The sequence below is a fragment of the Natrix helvetica genome (assembly GCF_964273705.1).
Source record: "Natrix helvetica genome assembly, chromosome: 3".
NCBI lineage: Eukaryota > Metazoa > Chordata > Lepidosauria > Squamata > Natricidae > Natrix > Natrix helvetica.
The window spans coordinates 139,688,131-139,713,228 of record NC_138549.1 but is presented as its reverse complement, the minus strand read 5'-3'; the positions used below and the strand labels follow the sequence as shown (position 1 = coordinate 139,713,228).

The following is a 25,098-nucleotide window of genomic DNA, read 5'->3' as shown; positions in this document are numbered from 1 at the left end:
ACAAACAAAAAAAAGCATTGTTATTATATCATGACATTCTAGATGTGTCATGGTGTAAAATAGCTGATGGCATTTGTTATTCTCCAGCTGATGGCACAGGAGGGTCCAGGAGTGAGTTGTTCAATCCTTATTTTCCCAAGAGACTGAGTCAGAATTTAAGCCACGCCTCCAGCTTCCTCTGCTGATACCCAATTCCGACTCAGTCTTGCCTGAAGTGATGTAAAAAAAAAAAACTTTGCTGTTAGTGAAAATTGGTTTTTTCCCCTAGAATAGTTTGAAGCAATTTTCTTTTAATTAAATTGATGTCGCTACTGGATGGAAGGTGTCTGAACTTGGCTCACAAGTTCTTTCTTCCACCTGCTTGTGCTAGAGTAGCTAATTGTATGTGCTAGACCCTGCTGGAGATTCCAGATTCCTCGCAGGCAAGCTCCGGCTGGGCTGGCCATCGGAGTCCATTGCGGCTCCGTTTAAATTGCTTCTGATTACTGGCTGTGAGCGGGCCAGGGAGGTTACCCTGCATTGCCGCTGGCTCTCAGGGGTTGCAGCGGGCAGACATCGAGGCTGCGAGTGCGAGTAGCACGTGTGCAGCACGCCGGCGTTCCTGCGTAGCTGCAAACGGTCTGGAACGACAGGAGGGCGCGATTGGCTCCGCCTGTTAATTGCGGAGGGCTACGCAGCCGACCGGATGATCTCGGGGCCGTTTGCTTACCCGCACCAATGGTTTTTGTCTGGAGGCTTCTCCCTTGTGAGTATGGGGCCCTGGGGGCAGCCATTTTGGGAGAGCTCCTTGGCGGTGGCCATCTTGGGAAGGTCCTCGTGATGGAGGTCATTTTGTTAGTGGCCATGAGACGGTGGCCATTTTGTTGAATGGGGGGAGTCACATGGTCGGCAGCCATTTTGTTTCCACTTTTTCTCTGCCACGAGGCTCATTGCGACTGCAGGCTCCGGTGAGGTCTGTCGCAAATCAACAACAGGAGTTTTCTCACTGTGTTGGTTGCTGAACTGGTCAGTTGCGGCCTTGGGCAGAGAATTTGCTACAAGATCATGGCTGATTCCCGTGGTGAAAGTAGCTCTGGGGCGACTTCTGCAGCTCCTTCAAAGAGCTCCAAGAAGAGAAAGGGTTCCCCACAGGATCCTCCTCCACTGGTGAAACAAACTCCCTCCAGGCAAGGGGCTGCAGGGATGAGACGGAGATAAAGCCCCTTTGCCCTCGGTAAGGTCCACACACCCCTGTCTGAGGGCGGCTCCACTTTCTCCATCCCCTTCCCCTTCAAGGGTCTCTGGATCCCAGAACACCAAATTCCGAATTGGAAGTAGCAATGGTAGGCTAAACATAGGAGTGGATGTCAAATTCAATGTCCTGTTTATTGTTCCGAATTAAGATAGTTGAAAAATATTTAAAGTATATTTTGATCCTATTTTAATAATATATGTAAATATATCGTTAATGTAGAATAATGTAATGCTTTTACATTATGTATTCTTCTTATGGAGAATAATGAAAGTGGAAATATGTGGTATGTTTCTGATATGTTAAGGATGCCTTTCAAAATAAATAGGTTAAGTTAAAAAGTAGGGTGGAATAGTGTTGTGACCCAGTAGGATCCTTTGCAGTTGCTGAGCGACTCAGATAGCGACAACCCCTATGAGTTGGCTATGGAGAAGGTGGAGGACCCTGGGCAGGGTTCAGACGCAACACAGGGACCAGAGAGGCTGGTTGGCCACCAGGAGGTACCTGAGGCATGGAGCAGTGGGGAAGATCGGAAGGAGTTTGTCTCTGATGCCAGATTAAGAAGGGCGGAGAAACGAAGGCAATAGCTGCTCCGAAAACAAGCTCATAAAAGATAATGAAGCTCAGGTGGTTGGGGCGTGGCCCCTCCCAAGAGCTTATATAAACAGACATTTTGGGAGGAGACTTCTTGCAGGACACAACCATTTAAAGTAATCTGCAGTACATCTGGTCTAAACTGTTTTGGGTTCTTGTTTGGAACAAGCTAGAGAAGCTATTATCTGTATCAGTCGGAGTCTGGGTTTCTGCCAAGGTTCTTATCTGTGAGTTTGTGTTTGGGCTTTCAGCCACCAAGATTATAATCCTGCCAATAAAGTGTGGCATTCCAGCTAAGCCTGTGTCGGCATTCATTACTGGACGGAGGGGAGTCAGAACAGAATAGTATATGTGCAGCTTGCCATATGCTGTTCTATTTCATTTTTGGAGGTTGAAAAGTATTTGATGCATACCAAATGAGCCCTTCCTGTACTGCGTCATGCTTACTTTGAAGGGAATTATTTGCATGTATATCACATAAAATTGTTTACATCAAGCAAAGACAGTGTGCAGAGAGCTGATTGACAGGTACAGCCTAAAACTGCAGTTGAGCAGAAAGGCCAAATTATATGCCTATTTGTTTAGAATTATGTCTCTGTGGAATTCAGTTAATAAGTTAACCTCTATTCTGCCTGGTACACCATCTAAAGCAAAATTCACATCCTGATTCACCCACACATTTCTCAGCTATCAGCGGGACAATTGTAGTATTCTCTTGCATGTTCATAGACAGACCATTAGTAAAAAACAACAACTGGAAAAGCCTCCACATTAACAAGCTAAGGAAAAAAATGAGTTCTGACATGAAAACAATACCACCGTTCAGATTTCTGTCAGTGTATTCCATTCCTTTCCAATACATTTTATTAAAAGGAAATTCTAGGAAACTCTAGTTTTCAGTTTTAGCCAGCTGCCTGGAGGCTGACACTAAATAAAATGGTGGTGTAAAATGTTCATGTCATTTTCCTGTGTTTTTATAGGCCCGGGAACTTTTGGGTAACACAATAAATGAGGCATTCAGTGAAGAAAAATTCAGACATGAAATAGAGTACTTGTGATATTGGTTTTTCAAATTCATTTTCTAATCACTCAGCTTTACTTCTGAAAACATCTGGAGTCTAATCCATCCAGGACAAGTGACTTGTAACATGTAGTATAGAATACAACTCTTCTGCTGCATATTTGCCATTTACTTGGTGATATTAAGACAAGGAGAATGATAAAGATATCACCGATTTACCCTAAGTAAAGTGTACAATTCATAGAGGTTAAATCATGAGAATAGCTTTTTGTTTAATAATTATTAGCCACAAGAACTACATGATGATGACTTGATTTGTAGTTTAAAATTAAGCCTTGGTTATAGAACCAATATCTCATGATGCCTCTAGGAAGATTTGTTGCATATCTTTCTTGAAATATCATGGTAGAAAGACTGAATTTGTAGAATTTCATGGCTGGGGTTAATAAAATTGGAAGGCTTTTAATTTTTTTAAGATAAATCATTTTTTTCTATATCATAAGCAAACTAGCAACATCTTTTGCAACCATGTGCTTATTCATATTAGTATTTTTGTAGCTTTTTAATCTGAGAATGACCTGTTCCCTATCTCCTAGCAGATCTCCTGATGCCCATCACCACTATAATGCTTTGGCCTGCCTCTATTCCCTCAATGGCAGCCCCATTCCAAAATCCAGGCCCCTCAATCCTTTCAACCGGGAACATTCCATCATTCTCAATAGCTATCCTGGCACTCTGAGGCACTTTAGCCTCACTAGATTGTTATTAGTGAATGGGTGTAATGTGCTGATTAAAATTTTAAGACTATATCTGATTGAAAAGGAAAGGGCGACTAGTTTCACAATTCTGGAAGCATCTCAAATCTTCATTTGAGGCACTGTGTACAATTTCATAGAACCTATATGAGGGTATTCTAAATTGGCTTCCATGTGATAGCTGTCCTAGTCAATGTGATTTGTAGAATTTTCTGAGGTAGCACTTCAAGTTTTAAGATAGGGAAAATATTTATGTTGACATGCACACTCTCCTCTTCTTTTTCAAGCATCTGAGGAATTCAATACACATGTTTCGGACACCTTTATACAATTCTTTGTGAGGATGATTGGTCACTATCCAGCACATATCAAATGGAGCAGAAATGGCACAGGCAGCTTTCAAGAACGATCATTTTGCAAGGCTATCACCTCCAAGACCAACCGCAGATTTGTGAAAAAATTTGTTAAGACTCAAATGTTCTCGTTATTTATTCAAGAAGCAGAAAAAAGCAAGAAGTGCATAGAAGGTAAATTCCTAGGCCCTAGTGGCCATGTATTTTTTTGCCTTGACATTAACATTCCGACCACAAAGAGATGATTCCTCAGCTAGCAGAAACTTCTCACAGAATAGACCAGCAGTTCTCAACCTGTGGGTCGTGACCCCTTTGGGGGTCGAACAACCTTTTCACAGAGGTCGCTAAGACCATTGGAACTCTAAACTTTATAGACTCCCCCTCGGGTTCCTCGAAATCCCCCGCGGATGGGCTCTAGAGTCATCGCCGACTGCGCAGAGGGTCGCCATGGCTCCACGCCGTGGAAAACATAGGTGTGTGCGCACACCCCATACAATTACAGCCCCGGAGACTTTGTAATGGTGGGAACGTTCTCAGTCGCCCGGGCTTCTGCAGAAGCTGCCCTCCAAAGCTCTCCGAAGCCCTCCGAGGGTACTGCCAGGTACTTTTAAGAGTGAGTGATTAAGTGAGTGAGACAGACCAGGGGTGGGTTGCTCCCTCTTCCCTGATTTGAATGCGAGCGGGTGGTATAGTGGCCTGCTTCTTTGCTAGTTCGGGCGGGTGGAGAAAGGAGGCATGCAATAGTCAAGGGCGAAGGTGCTCCCCTTTGCCCTTGGTGGCAGGAGTTCCTATTCACAAGCCTCCTTTCTTTCTCTGCCTGCCCGAATGAGCGAAGGTGCTGGCCCCAAACCGCCTGCTCGCCCGCATTCCAACCAGCCCGCCCCTTCCTGTCTTTCGGCATGGGCTCTCTGGAGGGGGAGGGAGGTTCTTTCCAAAGACTGGCTTCTTTCCTTCCCTCCTGTGGCTGGAAAACAGACATTCTCACAGCGGTGGCAGAAACACATTCCCAGGCAGTCAGTTCCGGCTCTCCCTTTCCCGAGCATGTCCCGTTGCTGCTGGAGCCGCTTTTGCTGAATCCGGCGTGGTGGTGATGGAAAGAAGCGGCTGCCAGCGAAGCTCTCAGCGATGGCAAGAGTCCCGCCACCACACCGGATTCAGCAAAAACAGCTCCAGCAACAACGGGACCAATAGGGGGTGGGAAATCCATGCAGAGGGAGGAAAATGCATGCATTCCCCACCCCCTCCATTGGAAACAAGGCAACTGTCAAGAGAGAAGAGGGCAGCGCACACCACGTGGGCTTGTGCAGCAGTCGAAGAACAGGAGGCGAGGTGACCACAGTGTGTGTGTGTGTGTGTGAGCGAGAGAGAGACAGACAGAGAGAGGCACAGAGAGAGAGGAAGGGAGGGGAGAGACAGAGACACACAGAGAGGCAGAGATGGGGGAGGGAGGAGAGAGATACAGAGAGAATTACAGGGAGGGAGGGAGGGAGGAGAGAGAGAGAGAGAAAGAGAGAGAGGAGAAGAATTGGTGGCTGTTTTGTTTTTTCTTTCCTTTTTTTCTTTTTAAAAGAAAGGCACTCTTTTCATTTAGAACCGGGAGCCTGCTCTTAAACTTCCCAGACAAAATTTCATTTATTTGTAATTAGAAATAAATATTTCACACTATACAATTACATATTGTTTTTGCGATTAATCACTATGCTTTAATTATGTTCAATTTATAACAATAAAAATACACCCTGCATATCAGATATTTACACTACAATTCATAACAGTAGCAAAATTACAGTTATAGAGTAGCAACGAAAATAATTTTATGGTTGGGGGTCACCACAACATTAGAAACTGTATTAAAGGGTCGCGGCATTAGGAAGGTTGAGAACCACTAGAATAGATTGAGAATAGCAGTCATGCCCTAACCCAACTTCTAAAGGTAAATAGATCGTTAGAATAGGTTTGGGTTTTTTTTGGCTGAGGATATACTGTAATCTTCCACCATATGCTACCTTGGCATCATTTGAGATGCTGCTTTAAACTCTTCAGGTGTACGGGAAGATGTAGCAAATGGCAAAGGTTTTGATATGTGAGCAAAACTAAATATGCCAAGTGTGGGATGAGGAGATCCCTTCCAACTCCTCCTCCTTATGTTCTTTAGATTTATTCCTATCTTATTGTTCTTACTGCAGGGATTCACATGGCCAGGCAGTCTACACTAGCCATTGCTTCCTAATTGTTATAGAAGTCATATTTTTTTATCAAATGAATATTGGCCCATGGAACATTTTCTCAATGTGTGGAGATTATTGTAAGGGATGTTTACATGTTCCAGACATAATAACTAATTGATCTTTTGTTTTAACTGCAGCATATTTTCAGCAGAAATTAAATGAATATCAAGAAGAAAAGAAGAACCGGAGACTCTCCTGAATCTTTGCTTCATAAGAGAATTTTGGTCCCTAGGAGATAGGCAGGCCTGCAACTGATCATCTACCTGGATTAGGTCCATAGGTGAAAGATACCGTTGGTATTGTTAGCTGTCCTGATAGTACCTGTGCTTTCTACGTGAACCATGAAAAGCCATGGGGAGCCTTGGGTACTGTTTTCTACGTTTTCTTTTTTCTTGTGGCTGGCATTACACTCTGTTCTTTACGTGCCTGAAATTTTGTAGTCCAACTGACAATCAAAGCTGCAGTTCCACAGAAAGAATATAGCAGCATAAAAACTGTATTACCAAACAATCCTATTTTGATAATAGGATTCTACATTTTTTGGAAATTTTGGCAGATGCAGTAAATAACACATAAGGCAGAGAATGTAATGGAAATAGTGAGACAATTACATTCTTTGGAAACATTTTTCTCATGAAACTGGTTTCCAGACCAAAAATCTTATGTTGAATGTTGTACTTGATGGGATTATAAAATGTATGTTAGATTTCTATATACATTCTATAGTTTGCTATGTTTTAAGCAGGAATGCTTGTCTCAGTATCACATGAAATTTCTCCTACTAAACAGTTTAAAGGAGGGAAGTAGAACCCTAATATTGGATTAAAGAATGACTTGAAAACATAGGAATAAAGAAATAGAAAAGCAAACACATCCCTAGTGACCATGTCAACTTTGTAAAGGAAGTTGTCCACCCCATTCCACCACTATAAAACATAAATGAATTGGGAGACACACATTCTTGCACTGAACGTTGGGGATTCAGGAGAACAAGCAAATCCGAGGATGCTATCTTTGAGGGACTGTTGCTATTCTTAGTATCATAAGAGGCATTGTAGTGTCACAGTTACAACAAGTAGCTGCCAGTGAAAAGTTAATCAGACATATTTGTTCCTATTTACAATGAAATTCTTAGGGGCTTAAATCTTGGTGAAGTTTCAGTGCTAATTTGGAAAATATTAATCAAAGCTATAATTTAGCTAGAAAAAAAATCAACAATTTCCTACATCCAGTGTTCATTTTTTTGAGACTTCAAAAATCTGGTTAGCTAGATTAGCTACAGATGATAAGAACTGAAATCTATCACAGTTGAATGGGGTTAGGTTGCCTTAGTTTACCTTAAGTTCTTCTTTGTATGTTACAATACTAATATAGACAGTGAGTAGTATGGTTCCAATATAAGAATATAAATCTGATGTGTAGGAGAGTTATCTCAGGAGCTGTAGATAGTGCTATCTTGAGTAAAACAAATGTGGTATATATAAAGTCGAATGTCATGTCAAATTTAACAAAGTGTACTTTTTAGGAAGTTTTTAATAAGTTAATTTAATGAGAGAGTACAAGTCAATTCCTCTGACAGGACAAGCTATCAAGCTTATATAAAGTTACAGGAAAATTAGCTCAATATGCTATTGCAATGTCTTTTATGAAATGATGAGGTTCTTCAGCTAATGAACTATGTTAGAGCTTCCAAGAAGGACAATGCTCTATTCACAATTATATAAGAAATTATATCCAAATTCTTTTATAGGCAGGAGAAAAACTGTGCGATCTGCAAAGGACAATTTAAAGTACAACTCAGGGGGATGTTCTCTTCACCCAAATATTTTTTTAAGATAAAAAAAGAACACAAGCTGTGAAAAAAACCATAATTATCTAATCATATCTCTTTGTCGCCACAAACATGCCATTAAAATGACTGCACATAACAGTATAATCAGTCTTTCCCACTGCATTGATAGAGGACGAATTACTAAATAGGAAGGCATATTATATTGACAGTCCCAGACTTTAAATCTTGGGGGTCTCACCATCTTTCCAATACAGTATTAAAGCGTAACCTATTGGCTGGCTGTCCTTCCCATTCTTATTAAATCCATAAATCCAGAGTGATAAATTCAAAGTTTTTGTATATAATTTAGAGTCACATTTACATCTTTAAACACTGTGATCTTTGTAATATTTTGTAATATTTATTAATTCACTTAAGGATAGTAAATGAAAACAAAGCAGTGGTGGACATCTTATCATATACGTTTACGTTTACGTTTATTAGACTTCTAGACCGCCCCCTCTCCCCGAAGGGACTCGGGGCGGTGTATAGGTACGAAATTAAAACCATACAATCGATAATAAATATAATTAAAATTGGATTAAACAGACCCCTGTACAAGTTTATAAAAATTAAAAACCTAACCTTAAAACCAAACCGTAAAATTTAAAAATACAAACTGAGGTGGGAAAGCTTGAATTAGGCCAGGCCGGCTAGCTGAAATAGGTGGGTTTTGAGCTTCTGGCGGAAGGAGCGGAGGTCTGTGGTTGTTCTAATGTCAGGGGGAAGGTCATTCCAGAGGGTCGGGCCCATCACAGAGAAGGCCCTTCCCCTGGGCGTCGCCCGCTGGCACAGCCTAGTGGACGGCACCCGGAGGAGTCCCTCTCTGTGTGAGCGAATCGGCCGAAGGGATGTGTGGGGCAGGATATGATCCTGCAAATAACTAGGTCCTGTGCCATGGAGCGCTTTGAAGATGATAATCAACACCTTGAAACGCACCCGAAAAGCCACAGGCAGCCAGTGCAGCCCGCGCAGGAGAGGTGTTACGTGGGAGTATCTAACGACTCCTGAAACTGCCCGCGCGGCCGCATTCTGAACCAACTGCAGTCTTCGGGTGCATCTCAAGGGGAGCCCCATGTAGAGAGCGTTGCAGTAGTCTAGCCGGGATGTCACAAGAGCATGGGTGACTGTGCGAAGGGTGTTCCGGTCCAATAGGGGACGCAATTGAAACGCCCCCCTTGCCACGGCTGTCACTTGGTCGTCCATTGACAACCGGGCATCTAGGAGGACGCCCAAATTGCGTACCCGATCCACGGGGGCCAGATGTTCGCCCCCAATGGCCAGTGATGGAATCAGCTGGTTGAACCGGGGTGCCGGTAGCCACAGCCACTCAGTCTTGGACGGGTTGAGCTTGAGTCTGTTACTTCCCATCCAGATAAATAAACTTTTTCTCAGGCAAATTGTTTTAATCCCTTCTCTTTGTTGTACACTAAAGCACATGTAGTGCTTGTTGAATTAGTCTGATCCTAAGATGAGAAATACACTTAATATTTTTTGACCCTTAACCATTGCTTTGTTAATATGGGATACTCCAATTCTTCGTTAGAGGGTTTTTAAAAAAAATGCTATCCAGCTTTTTTATACAGTATTCTTAACTGTTAAAGATTGATTGACTTGGAATTATTTGAAACACATCCCAGTACTGACAATAACTTACGAATTTAGATGTTGTCAAAATTCCAAGATTTAATTGAATACACAATAAAATCTCAATTCAAAAGACTATTTGGGAGCTGAATCTATTATTCCTAAATGTTTGTTAAATCTGAATTTGTAACCTGCTTCAATTTATGTCATTTTATTTCATTTGAATATCTGATTATACCATTGGCATGATTACATCATTACACAAAAGATGCATCTGATGTAAACAATGTAAACATATGTAAATCATCCAGACTACTTAATCAGCTGAAGTGCAGTAAATGATGATGCATCTGATGTAAACATATGTAAATAATCCAGACTACTGAATCAGATGAAGTGCAGATATGGTAATATTTTAAAAGTTTTACTGTACTGCTGTTTGCAAATTTAGACAATTCTAATTTCTCTTGGAACAACTCAATGTTTTCAAAACTTAATTGGAGTTTTTAACTGTCCCTTGAATTATTTTAAATATCTGGGAATAGTTATTCGAAGGGAATATTCAGTTATGGGTGTAATATATATCCATTTTTTAGTTTCAATTACAAATGAACCTAAATAAATTGTTAAGAATCTTATTCATATTTATATTTCCTTATTTTGTGTCTTTACATTTTGTTGACTATTTCTTACTCCTTTTCTGCATGCTACATAGTGCTCCTTATCCTAAAATGGATATAAATGTACCTATATTATTAGGATATAATAAAGGTTTGTGTTCATTTCTAGCTGTTACTGTATGTTGAAATATTCTTGGTTTGTTTAATAAAATAAGCCAATGATTCAGCATCAAATTTAAAAACAAGAGGTAAAGTGCATCCATGAGACATCCTGATACACGATCTTCAGAATAAAGATTGTGAAGATCAACAATATATTTTTGGGGGGAGGAATATTCCACTAGGTCACATGAATGGATGGAAAGAAATAAAGAGAATACATTACAGATTATTGGACTAAGAAAACCAATGAATGAGGGTAAAAGATTATAGCTGGCTAATATAAAAGAAAAGAGGACTGTTTCAAATACGGTATATGGTTTAGATAAGTCTACTCATATGAACAAATTGCAAAAAATAGCCACCTAAAAATTATCATGGAATACAAGAAAGAATTAAATTGCCACAGAAGGGTATGCAGATGTATACTATTGAAGGTAAAACCACCGCTAATTTAATTCAATTCATTTTTTTGTGAATACATATCAAGAATGTCAGCAATTTAATATCAAATGCTTGGCAACCTTTTTTTTAAACTGGACTCTATAGGTTTGAAAAATCTGAGAAACAGTGTCTATAATCTATATGCTAGTCACTGTTAATATTTTTGCATCAATATTTGTTGGCTTGTCCAAGATAGCAGGTGTGTAAAGAGCCTTCAAAATCTTTTAAACCTCAGAGTATGGCTAGAGAAATGTTATGTAGAAAGGTATCATTATAAACTTCCAGTAATATTGGAGCATGAAACTTGGTATTTGTTATCTGGTATACATTATTTCTCAGAGATATATTTTTTACTAATTTCTTCCTTGGTTACATTTGACTCAATGTTACATAATAGAGAGTAAAAACAAGTTGATTTCTTGAGTCAGACGCTTCATATACTTCATTCTAGCCATGGCAGAGGTGGTATTCAGCAGGATCTGACCAGTTCTGGAGAACCGGTAGTGGACATTTTGAGTAGTTCGGAGAACAGTAAATATCACCTCTGACTAGCCTCACCCCCATCTATTCTCTGCCTCCCAAGTCCCAGCTGATCTGGAGGAAATGGAGATTTTGCAGTATCCTTCTCCTGCCACTCCCACCACGCCATACCCACCAAGCCATGCCCACAGAACCAGTAGTAAATTTTTTGGGGTCCCACCACTGAGCCATGCCTAATAAAAATACTACACTGTTGCAATTATTTCAGTAGAAAATAATATATAAATATGTTCTCAAGATGCCAATGAAGAATCTCTTCCTCTTGGATTTGGTGCTCATTTTGAATTGTTTCTTCCCACTAAGACAAGTGTTCTCTTTTGAAGATAGCAGACAGCATAAGGGCAGGAAGTAACCCCAGATCAAATACTTACGAATATGTAGGATAGTGTATGTCATCTATTACTTACAAATATATATGCCTGAATCATTGTTTCCCTTTCCTGAAATGTATAATTATCAGTGCATCTCTTTTGCTTGCAGGGTGACTTTTATTTTGGTGGGGTCCCATAGTGTATGTACTATTTATGTAAGAAACACTGCAATGAGCCTTATTTGCTTTGGGCCTGGGGTTTTGATTGCTTGCTGCTAATATAGTTCAACTGAACAAATATACTTTTAACAGTTCAAATTAATATTTTGCTGATTGATCAAAACATAAGAGAGCACAAGGATTATTATAGTTATGAGAATTTTCATTTATTAAACAGAAATATTTTTGCATAAATTTTATACAAAAAGTAACTGCAAATTTTGTATAGACTTTCCACTGAAAAAAACCTGAAAATTTATTTTAAAGTGTTTATTTTAAAAATAAATTGACAGATAACACACTATACTGCATGCTGACAATCATCCCACATTTTAAGGGACTAGGGTTAGAATTTTTTAAAGACAAAAGATGTAATTTATCAAGCACAGTGGCTGTGTACAATGTGCAATGACAAAATGATCAGCCACAGTGGATTGCTTCCAAAGACAGCATTTCAAGATGCCAGCTTCCAGAGACAATGCAAATAACATAAAGTATCTGTTTTCTTAAAAACTAACCACAGTTATCAGCAACTGGTGATGAATCTAGGCTGCTTTGAATACTCCAAAGTATTCCAGCCACCAAAGATAGTGAGATGCCAGAGTTTCTCAAGGCAATTAATAATTATACTTTTGGGACAGTATTAAATGAGCACTTTAAAGGATAATTAAATTAAAAGCAAATAGGCTTATAGCTTGTAAATACACTGTATTAGAAATTCCTGTTGTTGGGAATCCATTTATCTGAGAGCCTGGTTTGTGGTCAAGGTAAATACAATGACAAAGCCTTATTCTCTGCATGCTTCTCTAGGTAACACACCCATGAATCTGGTAATATAGACGTTTGGAGAATACTTGGGATTCTCCTTTTGTTGGAGGACTGTCTAACTAGGGAGTGTCATCAATAACAAAATCGGTTATACAACATTATTATAAATTAGATTTGTTCCTATCTGCTGCAGTTTCTGTAGGCTCCTCAATATAACCGCATTCTCTCTTGTAGAAAACAGCTACTAGTTATTGCAACAACCTAGTGATGATTTGAATACGTACTGTAGGTCTTGATCTTAAAGACACTGATGTGAAGATGGGAAGCAATTTGATTGCAGACACTGACACAGTATCGGAATAAATCAAAAAGAGAAAAAATCTGAAAGGACAATGTATGCACATGTGAGATTTGGACATAAAAACTTTCACACAATTTATACTTTTGTGTTTTGAACCCATCATTTTAAACATGAGGATACTCTCTTCAATAAGATTTTATCTTGTCTTGACCAGAGAAGCATTTTTTAACCTGCATTTTAAAGCGGAAGTTGGAGCTGGGAAAGATCCAGTCTTCCAGCAGCCTAAGCTAGAGGACAGGGCAGGCATGTTCCTAAAGGATGTACTCCCATGATGTCATTTCATGCAAAATAAAATAAAGCCTCACTTGGTAGGAGTGAGCCAGTTTAGTTTGCCCTTTTGCAATGGAAATGCTTGCGAGATGACTCTGCCCAATCTCATCTGCTTTATATTTTCCCAAAAGGAGAAAGTCTCCAACATTCTTGCTCCAATGCAACTGGAAATCTTAGGGTTTATGACTTGACTTCCTCTACTGGAGAGATGGGATTCTTTAATATTCTAGGGTAGAGGATTCCATTATCAATACAAAAACACCAATCTTTTCTTAATCATGGGCACGGGTCTATGAAAGCTGTATAGTTTCACAAGAAAGAACTGCAAGCCTATGTTGAAATCCCTTATCATTCAAATGAATAAAACTTTCATGATTTGGTTATAACATGGACAAAATATGGCAACTATTGTCCTGAGCACTTTGCAGAAAGGCTAAGTTAACTATGCAGTAAGTGAAATGTGTGACATGAAAACTCCAACAGTATCAGTGATTGAAATATCAGTAATTTTAAACACTTTAATATCAATTATATAATATTGTCAGAGATGGTGTAGGGTCTCCTGCTTGGGCGGGCGGCTAGATGACCTACAAGGTCACTTCCAACTCTGTAAATCAACATGATCTTAAAGAATAAAAAAATAAGATTTTTTAAAAAATAATTAAAAACTAAAGCTGACAAGGAAAGAGCATTTTAAAAACATAATTGATAACATGTCTAAAATGAATTATATTTTCTTCAAATGCCAATATTTTATTGAGGACATGAACTGCAAAATGTTATCTTTCTTTAGAAACACTGGCTTACTTTTAAAAAGATGAACATTATGGATTATTGTTCCAATCCACATAGCCAAAGGAAACAATTGATACTTGGCCTATGATACTTAGCTGTGATTTCTCAGTATAACTTTCGCAGACTCTTAAGTCCAGCAAACTATAAATAACATGTTTCTATTATAAACATTCTCCTTTCTCAAACTACAGAGGATATTACTTTATTGTGCAATCTAAAACATTAAGCTACTTGTCGTTTTCTGCTGAGGGCGAGTATCTGTAGGCATGCTCCAGAGATGTGGAAAATTATACTGGTTTGTTTCTGGGTGCGATTCAAGGTTCTGGATGCTTCCTTAAATCTCTACATGGCAAAAGGCCCCGGTATTAGAGGGTTTGGCTGTCTCCCTAATATTGCTGCACTCTGGTTTCCTTCAATTTAACAATGTCACCTCAGTACTACAAAAGCATGGCTTCTCTATAGCACTGACTGCCTTTAAGAACACAGTTGCCCTTAAGATTCAGGTGGCTCCCACCTTGCTGTTGTTTAGAAGAATCATGAAGACCTGGTTTTCACTTCACTTTATTGAGCTTGCCATCATTTATCTTTATTTTTTATGTATTATTGATTTTATTATAATTTTTGTTGTAGCTGTTGTGAGCTGTCCAGAGTTGTTGAGAATGGGTGGCATGCACATTTATAAATCATATAGTAATAATTATGAATCCAGCATTGTCAATAGAAAATCAAGGATGTATACATGTATCTTAAAAATGAACTTGCCACTTACCAAGGCAATCCAAAGTACAATGTATTCGTCAATAAAGCTATTAAAATATTGATCCAAGAACAAAAGTGCTGGACCTATGAATGCTGTGTCGTGAAGGTGCATCTCGCTTTTGGTCATATGAGCAACCTACAGAGAAAAAAACAAGCATTTGTTATTTATAATCAGAATGAATAATGTCTATGGTGGAAAGAACTACATATAGTACATTTGATAAATGTTTCTCTTTAAGGACTGGATTATGGCCAGTCATAAGATAAACCCTGTTGAAGTGCCACCATATACACTAACAATTGTGGACTGGGTGAAAAAATAAATAAACCTGTAATAGTACAGCATTTCATAGAAAATGAGTTAAAAGCACAAAGAAATACTTACCACTAGTTTGTTAGTTATCTTAGCAGAAACAAACCCAAAAGTCATTATATAGAGGCAAGGATGTTTTTCAAAAAGTTCCACAGCAGATTTCTTGTAGATCATGGCAGCTAATGTAATGACAGTTCCAATATGAAGAAATGGTGAAAGGACACTTGTTCCCTACAGAGGAAAGAGATTTAATATTAATTTACAATGCTGGGCATATAACATAAATGCAATTGTCAGCATTCCAGAGCACACCTTGGTCAAAAATACATATACATACATACATACATACCAGTGGTGGGTTCCTGCCGGATCGCACCGGATCCCGCGCGCTCCCTTTCGGCGCTAAACCCGGATTGCGCGCTCCCTTTTGGCGCTAAACCCGGAAGTACGGTCTTGCCCCGCCCCTGGCGACGCGACGACGCTTGCCTGCGCTCCACCAGCTCGGCTGGGAACGGAGACGTTTCTCTGCTCAGCAATGTCTTCAGTGGAGTGGTGGCAGCCTGGCAGGCTGAGCCTGCGTCCCTTTCAGGCGCTCCGCTCCGCTGAGGAAACGTCTCCGTTCCCAGCCGAGCTGGTGGAGCGCAGGCAAGCGTTGTCGCGTCGCCAGGGGCGGGGCAAGACCGTACTTCCGGGTTTAGCGCCGAAAGGGAGCGCGCGCGATCCGGTGCGATCCGGCAGGAACCCACCACTGATACATACATACATACATACATACATACATACATACATACATACATACATACCTTTTAATTATAACTAAATCTCATTGAACTTTTTCAAAGTCAATGGGGAACTAATAAGAACCATATGACCTACAATATTTGGTTAAGATGCAAGGGATGAATAAGCATACATTTATCTAATTTATTTAATTCTGCAATTTAAAATTGTGGTTGCTCAGTTTCAAAAAGACTGAACAGAATAACACGAAAGAAAAACAAAAATAATTAAAAGAAAATAAATAAATAATCAGCCCCAAAGAAACTATTGAACATCGTGCAGCTAAGATGTCATGGTGATTATCAATGTCTCCTTTCACAAATTTTAGATGGGCAGCAATGTTCTTTTTAGAGACTAGGAGCTTTGTCCTTACAATCCTGCTATGTACACTATTGTTTAGTATTCTCATGTTCACCAATGCAAGGGAGGGCTTTAGTTGCTTAGATGTCACTCTGGGTTTCTTTGAGGCCTACCAGACTATTACACACTTTGCTATTGGTGTGATCTTGGTTGTTTGTCCAGTCTTGAGAAGAGTAATGAAGTGTGAATTACTTCTACTTCTATTCAATCTACCCGATAATGGACTGGTGAGCCCAAATTCTTCAGGAATAATTTTGTTGCCTTTTTCAGCCTGGTGACCACTAACAATTGTTTTTCAGAGATCCCCAGAAATCTCCTTTGTTTGTGCCATGACACATTTTCACATGTTGTAAAGATCAGACTTTGATAACCCAGAATTATTTTGTTTAAATAAGGCAGAACTTCTTACACTCACACCTGATTATCATCCCATTGACTGAAATGCCTGACTCTCATTTCCCCTTCAAATGAACTGATAATCCTAGAGGTTTACACATTTTGCCAAACACAAATGTATAGTTTCAATCATCTTCCTAATTAAATAAATTAACATGTGCATTTTTGACTCATTTGTTTAATTGGGGAATCTAGTTCAGGGTTTGTGTGGGGAACAGATCATATTTTAGGTCATACATGCAGAAATACTGAACATTTAAAAGAGTTCAAACTTTTAAACACCACTGTATATATTAAACACTCATCTAAATTAATGCAAAATCTGCTCCAAAGACAACTGGTCTTAGTTTTTTTTAGAAGATCAGTGGTGTTCTAATAACCAAAGGAGTATGGACAAACACTCTTGATTGGGATGTGTTTTATGTTATGAAAATGTATAAAATCAATCTATAATAAGAAGTTGGAAATTTGTAACAGAAAATGATGCACCTCCAGAACCAGATATAAAATCTTTTCTTAGTCACTATATTATATTGGAGTTTTTATTTAGATGCTGTATATTCTTTCCTTTTACTAATAATGTAGTATAGGATCTTATTAATTAGCCTTCAAAAATTTTAAAATAAGACTATTTTATTTTAAATCATATAAAATCATATTGACCAAAGTAATTTTGCTTGAGAATGACATCTGATGACAACTCAAAACTAGGAAACTGGTATTTATTGCAAACCCTGTGCCTGACCATAGAGATCTAGTCTACCTCTTTTGTCCTGAGTTTGGCTTCTCATCTAATCCAGGAGAAGGATATGCTTTGAATGTTAGGATGCATTGGAGAACACAGAACTTTGCTTTTTAAAAAACACATTACGATGCTGTTGAGAATTTATTATTTTAATGTTAATTTTTACTGAGGTTTTTTCTTTAAATAACCCCTACGAGCCTTTGGAGAAAAAAGAAAGGAAGGAAGGAAGGGAGGAAGGAAGGATTATACAGAAGAGAAAATAGAAGAATAAGAATATACTAAAAATACAAAACAAAACAGAAAAGCACTTACTGCTATGGTTGATCCATTTTTGCCAACTCCACCTGTGAAGATCACACCAAAGTAGTTTGTACAAGAGAATATGGTTCCTGCTACTGTACAAATAGCTGGAAGTATTTTCATGTGAATGTTTAACACTGGAATCTTAACAAGAAAGGAAAATATTAAAACAGTTTAAATATTTCATGTTAATTTTATTTTAGATTTCAAACGAACTCAAAACATTCCACTTTTCTAAATCTGTATCCAGGAATTTTCTGGAACAGGGCTTTAAAAAAACCTTTGGAATACATTACCTTACCTTTCAGAATATTTTTTTATTTATAATGAAATGCTAGACCTATATGTGACCATAATAACTGAATGGAAGGACTAAACATTTGAATACCTATTTCAGCATAATCAGGAAGCAAGATTTAATTAAGTTCTAATAGATATTGTCTTTGAAGTAAGAAATGGCACAATGAAAATAATTGACTGCATGTGTTCAGGGAAGAAAACTCGTTGAAAAGAATGAGGAAAAGATCTTTGGATATATTCCAAAATTCCATGTCACAGACATAAAGGGAAAAAAAGAGCTGTATGTGAATGTAATAATGGATAATTTTGTAGTATTCTGGACAGAACAAAGCAGATGGCATTGATATGGAGTCATGGTTCCATGTATAGCATCTGATAGTCAGAACTACACTACTTGTAAACAAGGATTAATGGATAATAATAATGATTGCTTGACCTACAATAATTTACATTATCCAATTATTGTTAGTTTCATAAGAACATAGAATACCACAATAGAGTAACATTGCAATGGCTCTGTGGAATTTTAGACCAGTCTGAAGATAATTGAACCTACTCCTTTCTGCACACAAAACAGGCATTTAATCTTTATACACCAAATGGTGTCAGGTGAAGCAATGTTTCCATTTTTCTATTGTAAACATAATTTTCAAATAACGGGACTACAGGTGGATGGTCTGCTGTACTTATTCTACAGGACTTTTATTTTCTTACATTGTCATTCTAATATAGGCTTACTCAGAAATAAATATTATAGTGTTCATTAAGGTAAATATATAGGCAAGTGTGTATATAATTATGTATATACAGTAAGGCAGTGTTTACACAATTGCAAAAAATAGAGCAATTGTAATAGCCATGCTAACATTTTGTGGCCGGCCGCCCCCCCTAAGAAAAATGGAATTCTTGGGATTCTAGATGCCTTTTTCAAATATAAAATATTTTGCATAAAATATCAAAGTTATGTATTTCATACAAGCAGGTTATGTTTTTTTTTAACAACCTAAATATTAGCATGGGTAAGCTGTAAGTCCTCTCATTAATTTGCAGTGTGCATGATCTAAAACCAACCTGTTTGTAACTGTATTAGCTAGCCTATTATCCAGCTTCTTATTTATGGCATAATATTTGTTCCATGTATTTAATACATTTTCTCATGAAACAGATAGATATTTTAAATTGTATAATGGCAGCATACATCACACATGAGCAGTTCCAGCTTCCATTTCCCTTACAAAGAGTGATGCAAAGTTAAAAAAAAATCACTTCTTCCTCATCACGCTGTAAGCATTTGTGCCTTCATTCATTTGGTTTTTAGAGACTACAGACATTTCATTATTTGTACAGAATCACGCACGTGTTAAGATGAACAAAACCGAAGGGAGGCCACAACAATATATTGTAAACCTCTTTCAGAATATTCTAGGACTACACTAGTATGAAATGTGGTAAAGAAGGCTGCTACCCTCATTCTCTGTCCCATTCAGTTTGTTTCTCTTTTAACTTTTGGACAGAATACTTCAATAATACCATTAGAACGTGTTTTGTGCAACTAGCATGTAAACATAAAGTGATACAGAAAGAAAAGTAGAATGTTTGAGTATATACTGATATATACAGTATTTCTCTTTATTTAGTACACCTAGCATTATGCCTTTTTTTACCCAATATAAAAAACAGTTTAAGTAGCTAAGGGTACCAAATAAAAGAAATATTGTTTGAAATGAGCATTTATGCAACTTTTAAAATAATTTGTTAGTTTTATTTGCTTTTATTCTAATATATATTATAAGATTCACCAATTATTCATTTTCAATATTTAGATAATTTACAAACATATGACACAAACAATTGTTATAGATAAAACAACATGCTCAAGCATCTATGGCAGCCAAATTATCTTGTTAGTTGTTTCTTTACCATTGTTTGAATTGCATTTATAGTATAAGACTTATATTAGTAGATTTATGCATGCCAATTGGAGATTCTTTGCAAGTTGTCCCTCTAAATCTACAGCTGAGGGTCGAGACACGCATGTCTCTCAAAGGCTTGGCAGGGTTGCTTTGTCTCCCCCCCTTCCCCCTCCGCCAAAGATTGGGAAAGAGCCTCACACGTTGCCTCAATATTCAGAACAGCAAGTTTGGAAAGGGGCTATTATTTAAGGATGTATATAACATTCCATGCATAAACTGAACAGAACAGCTGTTTCAGGTGTTCCATGCTTGAGCTAAGCATACATGTTTCAAATAGTTTTTGTCTGTATGTGGAACAAAATGGGCCCTTTTTTCCATTAGTTAGAAATCAAAATGTGATTGGTTGGGAGTGGAGTTAAGGAAAAAACCAAGAACGTTAGGGGTGGCTGAGGAGTCTGAACACAGGTGGTAGAGACTGGAGGTGAAGTTGATAGGATATAACTCACTGAAGGCTACTGAAAAGAAAAAGGGTGAAAGGGGACCAGCCCTTGCTATACTCACCCATCAAATACTCAGGGGTTTCTCCAGATTTTGATCACCTAATAGCTAGAACAATCAAAATATTCTAGTTTTGTTTCTGCTGAACCATGGCTGACTGAAGTGATTCAGCAGAACTTCTAGAATATAATGGTTTGTTCTGGGTTAGAAAGAAAATGTATTTTCCATTCCTTGCATAATCCTAGTACTATGCAAAGCATCCCTCCAAATGATGCATAGGTCTACCAATCTACAAATTTTTAATTTATGCATCTGCAGTCCACTAGTTTGTGCTACTGAATTATCCAGTATATTAGTTTATACACTAGTCAAAATGATTTCTTATGGAAGAGATTTTGACTGAATCACAGCATTTTATTAAGAACCTTCCAACAAAAATAAGAACAATATAAATATATAGGGAAATGAATTTCTCCAGAAGACTAAAAGATATAAGATAGAGATGGACAAAATTACCATAGTTTGCCAAAATGTAGGTCCTCCAATTGCTGCCAGTAAATGCATGCTTATTATGAAGACTTGCACCTCAGTCACATCAATTCTGATTAGGTACAAAAAAGGCCAAAAAAGAAGAATTACTCAAAGCAATTTTAAATAATTTTGCAGGCACAGCAACTCTTGTTTATCATGCACAAGGTAAGAGAGAGAAAAAAAAGAATAAGTGGAACGAGAGGAAAAAATTAAAGCAAAATATTTTTTAAAAACATATAACTAATGTAGCTCATTGGCTTAACAGTACAGAGCTATTGTTTATTTTTATGTATTAATTTATAGTATATTCTCCTGTTTTATTCAGTCAGAGTGGTAAATGCCACACCTCTAAATTGCCATAGAGCACATAGGTGATAAATAGAGAACCAGCAATGGTTTAAATTTCTACAACACTCAAGTTGGTTCTAAAATGTAAATGTGACTTTCTCATTACATTGAATGATTTAATTACAAGAGAAACTTTCAGAATTTTCTTTCTGACCAATCCTTTGGCTGTACAGAAGTGCAGCTAGGAATATTAAAAGTTTTATTTATACCAAACAATGACAAGCAGTTGTAGAAATTTAAACCTTGCCCACCAGTAAAAAGAATTTAGATAGAAAGCTTTTAAGAAAAATAATGAATTCAATGGCTATCTTTCTTTTTTCATTCTGTAATGATTAAATTTTTTAATATTGCTGACTTCAGTGAATTGACTCATGACCCTTTAAATAAACAGATTATGCTAAATCAAGATTGACTATGTGAACCCATAAGTAAACACAATTTGAAATCATAGTTTTAAGTTGGTGTATGAATCATCACATCATACTCTTGGTCTATTCCATTTGTGTGTCCCATGTAAAGCTCTTCCTCAAAGATTTACAATTTTTTTCAGGCCAAGAACTATAGTTGGTCTACGGCCTCTGGAAACTGTTCTTTAAACATAGGTAGAATCAAGATAATGGAACAGGTAAAGCTAGTATAAAGAATAAATTCAATTTTATTTAATGTACTTTAATTAAATACAGATAGTCCTTGATTTGCAACCATAATTGAGCCAAAACTTCAATTGCAGAGCAAGGCAGTTGTTGTAAGTTTTACCCCATTGTACAACAGTTGTTAAGCAAATCACTGCAGTTGTTAAATGAGCCATCTGGTTGTTGAGTGAACCTAGCTTCTCCCATTGACTTTGCTTATCAGAAGCCAGTTGGGAAGGATACAAATGGTAATTGCATGACAATGCAACTGTTATAAATACATGCCACTTGCCAAATGCCCAAATTTTAATAACATGATCATGGAGATGCTGCCTTTGAACTATGGTGCTGGAGGACTCCTATGAGTCCCTTGGACTGCAAGGCGATGAAACTGGTCAGTCCTAGAGGAGATCAACCCTGACTGCTCTTTAGAAGATCCTGATGATGAAACTCAAATACTTTGGCCACCTAATGAGAAGAAAGGACTCATTGGAGAAGAGCCTAATGCTGGGAAAGATTGAGGGCAAAAGAAGGGGATGACAGAGAATAAGGTGGCTGGATTGGGTCACCGAAGCAGGAGATGTGAGTTTAAAATCGACTCCAGGGGATGGTAAAGGACAGGAAGGCCTGGAGGAACATTGTCCATGGGGTGGGTCAGACACAACTTTGCAACTGACAACAATAAGGAATGCTGCAATAGTTGTAAGTGTGAAAACTAGGCATAAGTTATTTTTTTTTCAGTGCCATCTGAATGATCACTAAATGAATGGTTGTAAATTGAGGACTACTTGTACAGTTAACTTGAATATTTACAGATGTTATATTACAATTTTTTTTTTTTTTTATTATTCATATTTATAGACCGCCCCCTCTCCCGAAAGGGACTCGGGGCGGTGTACAGTCACTAAAATACGTTATAAAATACATACAAAACAGTTAAATAATTAAATACGTAGGTGGAGGAGGTTGCAAGACTGTACATAGAATAATAAATATTAAATATAGTATATAGTGTATTAAAAACTTTTTAAAACCCCAAACCCAATTAAAATGAATAAATCCCCGGGAGGTAGAACTAAGAAAGTGCCAGGCCAGCTGATTGAAATAGGTGAGTCTTTAACTTTTGCCGGAAGGAACGGAGGTCGGTGGTAGTTCGAATGTCAGGGGGGAGGTCATTCCAGAGGGTTGGGCCCATCACAGAGAAGGATCTACTCCTAGGTGTCGCCCGCTGGCATTGACTAGCAGACGGCACCAGGAGGAGCCCCTCTCTGTGTGAGCGGATAGGTCGCAGGGACGTGTGTGGTAGGATGCGATCCTGCAGGTAACTAGGTCCACTGCCATGGAGCGCTTTAAAGATGGTGATCAATACCTTGAAACGCACCCGAAAGGCCACAGGTAGCCAGTGCAGCTCGCGCAGGAGAGGTGTTACGTGGGAGTAACGTGTACTTCCCATAATAACCCGCGCGGCTGCGTTCTGAACTAGCTGCAGTCTCCGGACGCGTCCCAAGGGAAGCCCCATGTAGAGAGCATTGCAGTAGTCCAGGCGAGACGTCACCAGCGCATGAGTGACCGTGCGCAGGGCACTCCGGTCCAGTAGGGGGCGCAATTGGCACACCAGGCGAACCTGGTGGAACGCCCCCCTTGCCACGGCTGCCACATGGTCCTCCATTGACAGCCGGGCATCAAGGAGGACGCCCAAATTGCGCGCCCGCTCCACAGGGGACAATTGTTCGCCCCCTATGGCCAGCGATGGAGTCAGCTGGCTGAACCGAGGCGCCGGTAACCACAGCCACTCGGTCTTGGAGGGGTTGAGTTTAAGTCTGTTGTCCCCCATCCAGACCCCGACGGCTTCCAAACACCGGGACATCACTTCGACAGCCTCGTTGGGGTGGTTTGGGGTTGAAATATACAGCTGAGTATCATCAGCGTAAAGATGGTACTCAACCCCAAAACCACGGATGATCTCACCCAGCGGCTTCACATATGCGTTGAACAGGAGAGGCGAGAGGACCGACCCCTGTGGCACCCCACAAGTGAGTGGCCTCAGGGACGATCTCTGCCCCCCTGTCAACACACATTGCTTCCGGTCGGAGAGGTAGGAGCCGAACCACCGCAAAACGGTGCCTCCGACTCCCATCCCCTCCAACCGGCGCAATAGGATACCATGGTCGATGGTATCAAAAGCCGCCGAGAGGTCTAATAGGACCAGGATAGAGGAGCAACCCCTATCTCTGGCCCTCCAGAGATCATCGACCAACGCGACCAAGGCTGTCTCAGTGCTGTGCCCGGGTCGGAAGCCGGACTGGCGTGGGTCTAGATAGTCGGATTCGTCTAGGTGTCGCGGGAGCTGCTGCGCCACCACATTCTCGACAACCTTCGCCAGAAAGGGGAGGTTGGAGACTGGACGATAGTTAGCTAGCTCCATTGGGTCGAGCGCAGGCCTCTTGAGCAAGGGTCTCACCACCGCCTCTTTCAAGGCGGTTGGTAAGTATCCCTCACTCAGTGAGGCGCTCACCAGGCCCAGGAGCCAGCCTCGTGTCACCTCCCAGGCTGCCAGTACCAGCCAGGAGGGGCACGGGTCCGTTAAACAAGTGGTGGGTCGCAGCCGTCCACGCAGCCTGTCCAAATCCTCGGGGGCAACAGAGTCAAACTCCTCCCAGAATGGTCCCTCAAGACTCGCTGTTGGCGGCTCGTCTGGTCCACTGACGGAGGTCCACCCGCTCCGGATCTGATCGATTTTGTCCTGAAGATATTCCCCAAACTCCTCTGCTCTACCCTGTAAGGGTGTCTCCCGCGCCCCCTGCGATAAGAGGGAGCGAGTCACCCTAAACAGGGCGGCAGGGCGGTTATCCGCGGACGCAATAAGAGCAGCACAATGTCTACGTTTGGCCGCTCTTATTGCCACAAGGTAAGTCCGCAAATAGGCTCTTACCTGTGTTCGGTCAGATTCGGAGCGCGAGGATCTCCACCTGCTCTCTAGACGTCTCCTGTGGCGCTTCATCACCCTGAGCTCCTCAGTGAACCAAGGAGCCCGGGTGGGTCGATGCCGCAGGAGAGGTCGCAACGGCGCAACCCGGTCCAAGGCCCCAGTCGTCGCCCTATTCCAGGCAGTCACTAGGTCCTCGGAACGGGAGCGG

General features: G+C 39.7%; 2 protein-coding genes across 2 annotated transcripts in view; one reads left to right on the top strand and one right to left on the bottom strand.

Annotated features, from left to right (window-relative positions):
* Nucleotides 1-10,400, top strand: part of DENND2D (DENN domain containing 2D) — a 52,321-nt gene extending 41,921 nt beyond the window's left edge. Inside the window, exons 11-12 of the mRNA XM_081946983.1 lie at nucleotides 3,889-4,128; nucleotides 6,320-10,400. Coding sequence (XP_081803109.1) covers nucleotides 3,889-4,128; nucleotides 6,320-6,381 — 302 coding nt within the window. The 3' untranslated portion in view covers nucleotides 6,382-10,400. The remainder of the gene's footprint in view (nucleotides 1-3,888; nucleotides 4,129-6,319) is intronic.
* Nucleotides 10,401-12,034: 1,634 nt separating this feature from the next.
* The window catches only part of CEPT1 (choline/ethanolamine phosphotransferase 1), a 39,821-nt gene continuing 26,757 nt past the window's right edge, over nucleotides 12,035-25,098 (bottom strand). Inside the window, exons 5-9 of the mRNA XM_081948875.1 lie at nucleotides 20,967-21,051; nucleotides 17,752-17,883; nucleotides 15,231-15,389; nucleotides 14,856-14,981; nucleotides 12,035-13,041 (exon numbers count right to left, since the gene is read on the bottom strand). Of these exons, the coding sequence (XP_081805001.1) occupies nucleotides 12,922-13,041; nucleotides 14,856-14,981; nucleotides 15,231-15,389; nucleotides 17,752-17,883; nucleotides 20,967-21,051 (622 nt within the window). The 3' untranslated portion in view covers nucleotides 12,035-12,921. The remainder of the gene's footprint in view (nucleotides 13,042-14,855; nucleotides 14,982-15,230; nucleotides 15,390-17,751; nucleotides 17,884-20,966; nucleotides 21,052-25,098) is intronic.